We start from the raw sequence: 10,739 nt of genomic DNA, 5'->3' as shown, positions 1-10,739 counted from the left end.
GGGCCAGACAGTGGTCACCCTCCACTGAGATTGACAATAAATTTTGAATATTTTAAATATTATTTAATATTTAAATATAATAGTATTCACTTCTATAATGTATATGGTATCTTCTATAATTAATAAGTTGCTGATAGAGAAAACAGTTACTGATATGGTGAAAATTGACACTTCGTTCAAAATACAGAAAGCTGGGGCCCAGAGCTCCCTGGGCCTCAATTTCTCCAGGTTTAAATAGAGAGAAATGCCCAGTTCTATCTGAGGTGTTCCACTGGGAGAAGAAACAAAATTCCAGCCAATTGAAGAAACAAAACAGCACCTCTTTTCCCATACCGGGAGTCGAACCCGGGCCGCCTGGGTGAAAACCAGGTATCCTAACCGCTAGACCATATGGGAGTCAGCGCTAACCTGCTTCTCATCTCGTATACATCACTTCTGTCAATTTGTCATGTGCACTCCCACACAACAGCGGCGCACTACCGGGCTCGCTCCGCCCATGGAGATTCGCTCTGACCGCAGCTCCACCAGCCCCAGTTTCAAGACCCCTTTCTCAAGACTCGGCCCCCGGGTGGGAACATCCGGGCCTCCTCAGGGGCGGGAACTCCTGGTCCCGGAAATCTAAAGGACTAGGGCCAGGGCAGATTGCCGAGCGTTTAGGTCTTCACAGTCCGCGTTTGCAGGCACACCTGAAGCCCAACTCCAAACAATAAACGGTCATTTACTGACATCTAAAATAAAGGACCCCTTCTAGGACCGGAGTTCCACGTTGATATCTTTTCCGTGAAAAGCAAAAACGGATTATGGTATCTTATTTTAGCTTCTTCGTTGGTAGCAGTCGTATTTTGTTCTGAAATTTCTCTACTTTACTTTTGAGTGCTTCCAACAGGCTTTTCACGGACAGTTTAAGCTCAAAGTGACAAAAACAAAAACAAAACAAAACATTCTCCCCAATCCAATCACAAATCTGACCACTGCGATTAAAGTATATGTGAAAGGCTCAAGGATTATTAACTGACAGTAAGATCAATGAAACAATAGAAGTCCAAAATACGGTAGGGGTATACACTGGGATTAAGTGAAAGAATAAAAGGTGGCATCTCAAAGCGGTAGGGGTAGATTAATCAACATAATGTATATATGTATGTAGACCTATGGTAGAAAAGACAAATTGGTTGCAAGATTCACTCCGTACCTCAACTGAAAGTTTTTGAGGAAAACACTGGAGAATTCCTTTATCACATCAATTACAACCCCAAGTCCAGAAATCATAAAACAGCTGATTGATCAATTCAACTCTATTAAGAAAACTGACTAAAAAGAAAAATACAAGAGCTGGGTGATGGTTACTACAGCTTTCACCTTAGTTATTCATTAAGCTATTCAATTATTTTGTGCAGTTTAATGTGTTTTATTTTATAATAAAGGCTTTAAAAAGACACCATATGCAAAGTTAAAAGACAAATTGGGAAAAATATTTATATTTCGTATATGAACAAAGGATTAATTTTCCCCAAACATAAAGATTACCTCCTGGAAACTGCTAAAAATACCAACAACCCAGCAGGAAAATGAAGCATGGACACAGTTCCCATCACAGGAAATACAACTGGACCTTCAAAAATTAAGAGGGTTGGTCTCACTTCTGTAAAGATAAAGGAAGGTTTTTAAAAATCTGAAAGGTCTTTTCCTGGAGTTCCCTTCCTAGAGTTCCCTTGAAAATCTAAGTCAAATCTTTTTTACTTTCTGGCTTAAAACCTGTCAAGGACTGCCTATCTAGTCAGGTGTTTGTGTTTTTTATTGACATGGAATCATGCTGTCCTGATCTGTTATCCATGTTTGGGTTTTTTTCCTACATCAAAATCAGTTTTGAGAATCTAGTGAAACTGAAGCACCTATTTTTTGCCCTTCCCTGCCACTAGCTGGATAGTATTGCATCTTGTAAAGAAACTGCAGCTGATATATCCACGAGGATGTTCTGGTTATTTACTAATATGAACTAACCTAACAGCTTTGCCCTCTGCCCCACATGACTGTGTCCTAGGAGAATACAAGCCTAGAAGTGGTTTCACAGTAGTGACTTTCAACATTAATCAGTTTGCCTCTTCAAACTTTCACATCTAACAAAGCTGAAAACATGCAAACCAGAGAAATTTTAAGTAGTAGGGATTAGCTGGGAATAGGGGCAGGGGCAATCTGTGAAGGAGGAAGGCCTGAGATAAGGTAGCCAGCCACATGAAGGAACAGCTGCGCTCACTCCTCTGTCTCTGGTCACAGGTCAAGCAGACTCAGGCTCCAGCTGCTTGAGTTTTTCCTGGAGCCCCCGGAGCTGGCTTCGACCCCAGTCAATGCGGATCTGAAGGGTGGCCATGTCTGCAGCCAGCTGCAGGCCTAAATGAAGAGATACGATTGTCACCATGGTATCTGTGATGTGACACATGACTCAGGGGACATCCCCAGGGACTGGAAAGGCTCCAGAACTCTGGCCTCCATGCTATTCCTAAAATATTCCAGGAAGAGCCTTGCATTGGCTACTTCAGAACTTCACCAGACACACAAAATTCTACCTCTTCAACAGACCTCCTTGACCCCCTTACTATCACCCATCAAGAACTAAAAATTCACAGATCATAACACTGTTGCATGCCCTCATTTCCTTCCTTCTTTCCTTCATTATCACAGTACTTCACTGTTCTCTCCCTCTATCTGTATTCTCTGCCTCCAAGAGTGCTCCACATCCTGGATCCACATCGAGGTGGCTTTTGCCTGACGCCTCTATTAAGTCATCTGGGTCCTCCATGCTACCTAGTCCACTGGCCAGTTCAGTCTTCAGCCTACCTGCCTAACAGCAGAGCTGGCCATGCATCTGATCACCTCCCTCCAGGAAGCACTTTCTCTTCTTTTCTTCTGGGGTCCCTTACCCTCTGGGTGATGCTCCTGCCTCACCACTGCTTCTCAGTCTCCTCATCTGGTTTCTCCCCTATCTCTTCCCATCTCCTCTCCACACTCCAAGGCCCTCTGCTGATCTCAGCTTTAATGCCATGTGTCAGCAGCTTGAGAATTTAAACACCAGTGTCATGCAGTGGGCTCCCAAATCGCTCTTTCAAGGCCAGGTCTCTTCCAGACTCCAGATTGCGTGTGCCCAGACACCTGATCAAAGTCTCCACCACCCAGCACTGGGAACACACTCACACCCAACTCCTGACTTTACCCTTGCTGCAACTCTGCAGCCCTCTCACAACAGGTGAGGGCAGCTTCAGTCCCCAGGCGGTCTGGCTCAGGTGGAATCCCCAGGTGGAATCTAGGGGCTCATTCTTCACTCCTCTCCTTCCCTTACTCTCAGATTGATCTATCAGCAAATCCTATGGCTTTTACTCTCAAAACATACAGGTTCCCACCACTTACCCCCTCCTTCACAGCCTTCACCTGTATCTCAAGCATGGCTGCTCCCTGGCACCTGCTTCCTCCCTTTGCTCTTGTCTTTTCCCACCCAGTACCCACAACTTTCCTACCACTCTGTGGGTCCAGTGCACCTCCCTCTGTTCAGAGCCAAAGTCCTCATCAGGGTCTACACAGCCTCAAATCACCTGGCCCAGCCCCCCTCTGACCTCAGCTCCTGGCATTACCCCTTGCATTAATTCCACTCCAACCTATTGGCTTCCTCTCTGCCATCTCAAACACCATCTCATCTCAAAGCATTTGCCCTGGCTAATACTTTTGCCAACAACACCAGTCCCCCAGATCACCCACAAAGTTCTCTCCATCTCTTCAGAGAAGCCTTTCCAGACCACCCTTCATAAAATAACTCCTCTACCCACTCCTGTCCAACTCCATCCACTGTACCCTATCTTATTTTTCCATAACAATCCCCTACCTGGTATTATGTATAGGGCTTACTTATTTACTTGCATGTTCTCTTTCTCCCCTCAACAGAATAAACATTCCATGATGGGTGTTTATCCCTTTTGTTTCCTGCTGTATCCCCAGCACCTAGCATGGGCCTGGAACACTACCAACAGCCAGCAAATGCTTTTTGAAAAAACAGCAGGTGTACAACAAAAGTCTGCTGGAGAAAATCTGGAAAACCCTTTGCAGATTAAGCGCAGCCGTGTCATGGCATTAGTGCTCAAGTCCTTCCAGTAGATAGAGGATCCACTCACCCTCCCGGAAGCTGGCTTGGGCCTGCCGTAGGCTGTGAGGAACCAGGATTCCAAACCAGTTCAGAGGGTCCCGGAGGGCTGGGAAGGACTCTGGCTCTGGGGTTCTGGTGAGACCCTTGCGTCTTCGCAAAGCTGGGTAAAGAAAGACTGGAGGTTGGGGGTTTCATTAAGTATTCCTTGTCTTCTCAGTGACAATGTTGAACTTGATCTGAGCTCATGATCCTGACAAAAACCGATGGTTGGAAAATTCCCCCAACCATTTATGTTCCAGAAAGCAGCTTACCATAAAGAACAACCCTTCCCTTTGTGACTCAGATGAGAGGCCCTGACCACTCTTTCTCAAGACTCTCATAACATCAGCAAATGACCCCCTTGTTAACCTGTGACAGAACCACACACTGACTTTTCTCATTTGCCTGAACATGCTGAAAGGCCAGACAGAACCTCCAACTCCCCATTCCTCTCATAAGTGATTGCGATTAGAATTTTGTCCCTCTAAGGTAGTTAGACATATAAACATTTTCTGTCCAACTGACTGAAACCTACCCTGATTGCAAAACTATCACAACTGTAAAGGACCTCATCTAAAACTTGTCTACCCTGCTGAGACATTCTGATCCTCCAATCTGGGCCGCTCTCTCCATCGCAACACCCTTAATAAAATCATCTCCTCAATTATCCTGTACATTTTGTTTTTGACATCTGGAGAGCGCCCAGGCGGGAAGAAGCGGGGGAGGGAGGGGGACCCACCTGCCTCTCGGGGCCCCACCTCCTCTGGAGTCTGGGCGCTGGCTCTCACCAGCCAGAACCTCTGGAGTCCGTCCTGGGCCTCGCTGAAGAACGAGAAGGTAGGGTCGACATTTGGAGGCCCCAGCCTGGACCCAGCCTGGACCCCAGCGCCCACCCGCTCCAGCATGCACAGCTCCTCACCTGGTGTAGACGCAGACCTGGGGCTCCATGAGGGAGGCATACTGCAGGGGACCTACCGATTTGGCACCCATAGAGTAGCGAGCTTTGGAGAGCGAGAGCCAGCCCTGAGATGAGAGGAGAGCGGTGAAACTCAGTTTACCTCCGCATGCCCTCTCGCCCTCCCTCCCCAGCCTCCCACCTCCTCCACCCGAGCGTTCAGTGCCGCCCGCTTCGCCTCCAGTTCTTCCAGGTCCTGGAACAGCTGCAGAAGCAGCGAGTCCAACTCCGCTCGTAGGTCCGGCGCAGCCATGGGCCCAAGCTACTGAGGTCTGGAACCAGCCTCTTCCCAGGTCGTCCAATCGCCGTTCGCCATGCCGGCATGACAGCCAATAGGCCCCCGAGACCCACCTTCAAGGGGCGTTCCCAGACGTGGGCCTAGTCTCCCGACGTTTAGAGGTTGCAGGGTAGTCGCTTCTAAAGGCAAGCGCGCCTAGAGCAGCGGCACGGAACTGATTAGCCGGTTTCTCTGAAGTAGGCCAGCCTACCGAACAGCCGGCTAGAATTATGGGTAGTTCTGAGTTCCTTCTGGCGACGGCTGCATTTTAAAAGTAGGGCTATAGCTGTGGCGATGGACGAGGCAGCCATTTTAAGGGAGGAAGGGTTTCAATTCCCGGAACCCGGAGGCGAGCCTCTGGTCTACCGCTGTGCTGCTTTTACAGTTGCTGGGTCATTTAAGGCCGCCAGTTATGAATATTTTAACGGTTCGTCATCTTAAAATTGGGCATCCTGCACAGCAGTGAAAAGTAGCGAAGCCACACATAGACATCTTTATTAACTGCTATCCTGTGGGACAACACTTTGACGCCAGCCTATTGGCTGCTCCAGTGAGCATGCGTTTCCAGACTGGCCAATCGCCTTGCGACTTCCACCCCACCCTTCACCATCTTAACATTGGGCGCTTCTAGCAGTAGCAGAGTCTAGTGAAGCTTCTGGCTACCTTCTTGGTTGAGGGCAGAATCGAGGGTGGAGCTGCGCGGGCTGAGCCGGCAGATTCTCCGGGACCCACGTGGAAGCCGCGCTCAGAATGGTAGGAGGAATGTTTGAGCTCCTGTTTTTGATGTTGGGGGTTCGCGGAGGGCTGGGGATGGTTCCTGGACTTGGGGCGGGTGGCTCTCGGGGCCCGGCCGTGTGTGGCTAGAAAGAGGTCGACCGGACCCGCTGTTCCCTAGCTGCGTCGTGAGGCCCGCCTTCGCCGGGAGTACCTGTACCGCAAGGCACGCGAGGAGTCGCAGCGAGCCGCCCAGGAGAAGAAAGAGAAGGTTCGGCGCGCGCTCGAAGGTATGCCGGTCGCCGCCCCCAGGCAGCTCTAAACACGTCATTATAAAGACCATTGGTTTGCATTTTAAAACCCAACGGAATAAAACCCTTTTATTAGCATTTCTTAGTGTGGCTAAAACACTGGGCCGTTTTCCTTGCCTGTTGGGTCTCCTGTTGGTTTGCAGATGCCCCTTCCGTGATGGTATGAATTACTTACATTTGTGCTGCAGTATCCAGATTTTACAGTTTGCCTATTAATTTTGTTTACAGTGTGTTCTTACCAAATTTAAATTCTTTACGTTGTCCTATAGATATTTTACCTCCCGCTCCCACCGCCCTTATTTTTCTTTTTGCTACCTTCAGTACAAGGTAGCAAGAATATCTTACTGTCTTAGTATTGTTATGATTCCCTTGTTTTTTAAAACTGTTAAATTGCAGAGAACTTAATTTTATTTGAGTTGTTAATTAGGATCTAACTTTGCAGTATTTTCTCCACTTTTTCTAAAAAAGTATTTTCTCTGCTTTTTACTTGTCATACTAATGAAGAGTGTTACAGATGCCTAATGGGAAGTCCCGTATCCATCCCTATTTTCTTGGTTCTTGTGTGGATGGAACTTTGTTTTCTATTCTGATAGTACTTTAGCTTAATACCTCTAATTATTTTAAATTCACTTTGATTTTCTTATGGTTTAGACAGAAAGTGCGTATGTTTTGTATATATATGTTTGCATTAAGCATTGTGTTAAACACTTGTGACCTATCTGCCCACATTACAAATTAAAAATGCTCAATATATTGAAATTCAAGAATATTTACCCCAACTCAGATAACCACAATATTGAATAGTGTTTGAAAATAAACCATTTCCTTGTTTTTCTTTGTGCTTATGTCATACTTGTTTGTATCCCTAAATCATATGGCTCGATTTTTAGTTTTAAATGTAATTTTTAGGTTGTATGTATTCTTTCACAGCTTTATATTTTCACTCAGCATAGTTTCTAAGATCAGTTGAGTGTAGTGGGGGCTCCCATTTCCCTGTGCTTGGTATTGAGCTTATTTTTACTTTGGGGCAGTTAAGAACAGCACTGCTGCTATGAACCTTTTCTTCCATGTGCAAGAATTTCTCCAGGGCATATTGGAAAGAAATCTTGGGTCCAAGGGCATGTTCATATTCTGTACTTCAGCTCTGCCTACAGCCCAGCCCTTTTGCCAAGTACAGCTTTAGTTCACAGAAGAAACCTCTGACCCAAAGCATCGAGATTAGCAGTTTGGGGGCACTTGGGTGGCTCAGTCGGATTTAAGCATCCGACTTCAGCTCGGTTCATGACCTCACAGTCTGTGAGTTCCAGTCCCACCTCAGGCTCTACACTGAGTATGCAGACCCTGCAAGATTAGCAGTCTTGTTACCAGAGGGTTTCAGGATTTCTGGTCCACCTTTGTACAGAGCACTCTGGATTTATTCTTTAAAAAAATTAGTTTGTTAATTTTTTTCTAATTACAAAAACAGTATATACTTGCGATTAAATATTTGTAGAAAGCCCTCAAACCATGAAACTCAGGAACAAGAAACAACCTGTAACCATTGTTAACGGGTTGGCATGTAAGACAAATTGTTTTGTCTTTCCCTTCCTCCTGCCAAAAAATCATGAATCTTCTTTCTGCACAGAAAGGAGTAAAAAAGGTACTTTTTCATCAAGTCTGTACAGTTTTTGTAAGCCACAGTGTTGTTCAAATAAAGGATCCATGCTTGTGTCTTACTCAGCCCCTCTGTCTTCCCCCTGCAGAGAACCGCCTGATTCCTACGGAGTTACGCAGGGAGGCTCTGGCCTTACAGGGATCCCTGGAGTTTGATGATGCCGGTGGTGAAGGTGAACTTTCCTGACACTGGGCCAGCTTTTCTCCCTGCACTTGAGCCTGCTGGCTTCCATGTCATTCCTCAGACACCTTGAAGGAAAGGCTCTGCAGCTCCTGCTCCCAAAACTCTCCCAAGTGCCCTCATGGCTCTGCACAGATGGCACCTCAGAACAGCTCTTCTTTACTGCTCCCAATTCCATTTATGTAACACACACAATATTATCCCACTTTCTGTTTTGTCTGTTGTTTCCCTTACTAGAATAGGAACTCTGCCAGGGCAAGACAGTGTCCATTTTGTTCACTGCCATGTCCCCGGCTCCTGGTACTTCCTTGGCATCCACATGTTTCATTCGTTGCGTTATTCAACAGATAATAAAGGTATCAAAGACATAAATTTTTGTTATGAAGGAAAGGAGTCTGTTACCTTTGGCCTAACAATCTGGACTTGTGCTAGTATGGTAGCAACTAACCCTGTGTGATAAATATAATTAAAATGAACTAAAATTAAATCATATTTAAAAACTTAGTGCCTCAGTCACACTTGTGTTTGTGATCAGTGTGGCTGGGGAGCCACCTTCCTGCCCAGTGCAGGTGTGGAGCATTTTCATTGTCGAAGGTGTTACCAGACAGTGTTGCTCTAGACAGATTCACGCTCCCTCAAGTTAGCGTTTTACTTCCCAAGGCGATGTACTGTTCTTGCCCCTCATGCTCCTGACAGGTGTGACCAACCACATGGATGATGAATATCGATGGGCAGGGGTTGAGGATCCTAAGGTCATGATCACTACCTCTCGAGATCCCAGTTCTCGCCTGAAGATGTTTGCAAAGGTACCAGTAGTGGGGAGCAAGTGGGAGATGCTAAGGCACTAGTGGTCCCAGTCCTAATTCTAGTGTGTTCGTGTGCAGGAGCTGAAGTTGGTGTTCCCGGGTGCCCAGCGCATGAACCGTGGCCGGCATGAGGTGGGGGCTCTGGTGCGAGCCTGCAAAGCCAACGGGGTCACTGACCTGCTGGTTGTCCATGAGCATCGAGGCACACCTGGTAAGTCTGGTGGGCAGGCACCAAGGTGTCTGCTGGGGTTGCTGGGGTGACGGTCTGAGAGCAGAGTGGGTCTCTGACGGCCTGCCTGGCCCCGCCAGTGGGGTTCATTGTCAGCCACCTGCCCTTCGGCCCCACTGCTTACTTCACACTGTGCAATGTGGTCATGCGGCATGACATCCCTGACCTGGGAACCGTGTCAGAGGCCAAGCCTCACCTCATCATGCATGGCTTCTCCTCCCGCCTAGGCAAGCGGGTGAGTCTGGGTCCAAAGGGTGAGGGCTGGGGGCAGGGAGTTCCAGGCTGGGCATTTGCCACTCTCCTTCCCTCTGACCCAGGTCTCTGACATACTCCGTTACCTGTTCCCTGTGCCCAAAGATGACAGCCACCGGGTCATCACCTTTGCGAACCAAGATGATTATATCTCCTTCCGGTGGGTCCATGGGCTGGCCTTAGAATGGTGTCCTGACTTTTGTGTCCCTCTGCTGTTTATTGTCGACCCACATCTGCCTCCTGTCTCCCCTCATCCCTGCCCTGCCTCCCCTCGCCCCAGGCACCATGTATATAGGAAGACCAACCACCGCAGTGTGGAGCTGACTGAGGTTGGGCCTCGCTTTGAACTGAAGTGTGAGTTTGGGGCTTTACTCTACTTCTGGTCAGGGATGGGGAGGAAGTCTGGCAGTATAGATGACAATGTTCCAATCTCCATCCCCCCAGTGTATATGATTCGCCTGGGCACGCTGGAGCAGGAGGCCACCGCAGATGTGGAGTGGCGCTGGCACCCGTATACCAACACCGCACGCAAGAGGGTCTTTCTGAGTGCTGAGTGAGCCCACTCACTGAAAAGGACATAGACCTGGATCCTGGAGGAAGGGAGGGGTCAGAATAAAGTCTGTGTGCCACACTACCACATTTGTCTCTGTGTGGTCAGGACAAGCCCACTGTCAGGCTGAATGTGAGGGACAGTGTTCCTGGGGTCCCCTCGGGGGGAACCTGACAGCTCAGGGACATTTTGAGGCCTGGTATTGATATTGTGTGTAGGACGAGGCAGGCCCATCCTGCTGGCTTGTACCTTAGCCATAGGGAAGGTTTGGGAGATTTGATGCTGCTGTGACTGGAAAGTCAGAGGCCCTCTGAGAACTCATCTCAGACTGGGGATGGACAGTGGTACGGGTTTTACACAGAATGTTCGTGAAGACAGCATGCACCCAAGCAACAACCTTCGGAGAGAAATCCATCAAACCACAATGGGGCGGCCTGAGAACAAGTCAGGCAGGGGCATGGAGAGTGGAGAGCTACAGGGTAGCGTGAAGCAGCAGGGGCCATCTGGATGATCCCTGTAAAGACCCTGAGCTGGACGTACTCATGAGGGTCCCAGGAGCAGGAGTGGCCTAGTTGGGGGCGGGGGGGGGGGGGGGGCTTGAGGGGGGCTGGTGATAGGACCTCACGTGATGTCTGTGGCTTTT

General features: G+C 48.1%; 2 protein-coding genes and 1 non-coding gene across 4 annotated transcripts; 1 reads left to right on the top strand and 2 right to left on the bottom strand.

The window, feature by feature from the left end:
* Positions 1-324: 324 nt before the first annotated feature.
* TRNAE-UUC (transfer RNA glutamic acid (anticodon UUC)) lies at positions 325-396 on the bottom strand. Its single transcript has one exon. It is a non-coding gene; the product is annotated as a tRNA-Glu (tRNA).
* Positions 397-977: 581 nt separating this feature from the next.
* Positions 978-5,440, bottom strand: CCDC115 (coiled-coil domain containing 115). 2 transcript variants are annotated; one of them, XM_019436481.2, is made up of 5 exons: positions 5,266-5,440; positions 5,088-5,191; positions 4,908-4,990; positions 4,158-4,304; positions 978-2,388 (listed from the first exon to the last, which is right to left on the bottom strand). In XM_019436481.2, the coding sequence occupies exons 1-5, from the start codon at positions 5,374-5,376 to the stop codon at positions 2,276-2,278; spliced, it is 558 nt and encodes a 185-aa protein (XP_019292026.1). In that variant the 5' UTR covers positions 5,377-5,440; the 3' UTR covers positions 978-2,275. The 2 variants fall into 2 exon arrangements, with proteins under 2 accessions (XP_019292026.1, XP_019292027.1); XM_019436482.2 differs by having other exon boundaries at positions 4,158-4,289; positions 5,266-5,434.
* A 27-nt stretch (positions 5,441-5,467) lies between these two features.
* Positions 5,468-10,180, top strand: IMP4 (IMP U3 small nucleolar ribonucleoprotein 4). The gene is made up of 9 exons (XM_019436480.2): positions 5,468-6,153; positions 6,296-6,404; positions 8,168-8,251; positions 8,956-9,065; positions 9,144-9,276; positions 9,375-9,529; positions 9,612-9,706; positions 9,827-9,900; positions 9,991-10,180. The coding sequence occupies exons 1-9, from the start codon at positions 6,151-6,153 to the stop codon at positions 10,101-10,103; spliced, it is 876 nt and encodes a 291-aa protein (XP_019292025.1). The 5' UTR covers positions 5,468-6,150; the 3' UTR covers positions 10,104-10,180.
* Positions 10,181-10,739: the final 559 nt, after the last annotated feature.

The sequence above is a fragment of the Panthera pardus genome, unplaced genomic scaffold, assembly GCF_024362965.1.
Source record: "Panthera pardus isolate Hobbes unplaced genomic scaffold, ASM2436296v1 HiC_scaffold_1, whole genome shotgun sequence".
Classification (NCBI taxonomy): domain Eukaryota; kingdom Metazoa; phylum Chordata; class Mammalia; order Carnivora; family Felidae; genus Panthera; species Panthera pardus.
Note: the sequence above shows the minus strand (reverse complement) of the source record. Positions and strands in the feature narration are given on the sequence as shown.

Bases quoted from the DNA above. Each gene is read 5' to 3' on its own strand.
- CCDC115 (XM_019436481.2), bottom strand. From the start codon at position 5,376: ATGGCTGCGCCGGACCTACGAGCGGAGTTGGACTCGCTGCTTCTGCAG. The intron at 4,305-4,907 runs GTGGGTCCCCCT...CCCAACCTCCAG, and splicing joins GGTGGGGCCCCGAGAGGCAG to TCTTTCTTTACCCAGCTTTG. The intron at 2,389-4,157 runs GTGAGTGGATCC...CTCTTCATTTAG, and splicing joins CCAAGCCAGCTTCCGGGAGG to GCCTGCAGCTGGCTGCAGAC.
- IMP4 (XM_019436480.2), top strand. The intron at 6,405-8,167 runs GTATGCCGGTCG...TTCCCCCTGCAG, and splicing joins GGTTCGGCGCGCGCTCGAAG to AGAACCGCCTGATTCCTACG. The intron at 9,901-9,990 runs GTGAGTTTGGGG...CCATCCCCCCAG, and splicing joins GCCTCGCTTTGAACTGAAGT to TGTATATGATTCGCCTGGGC.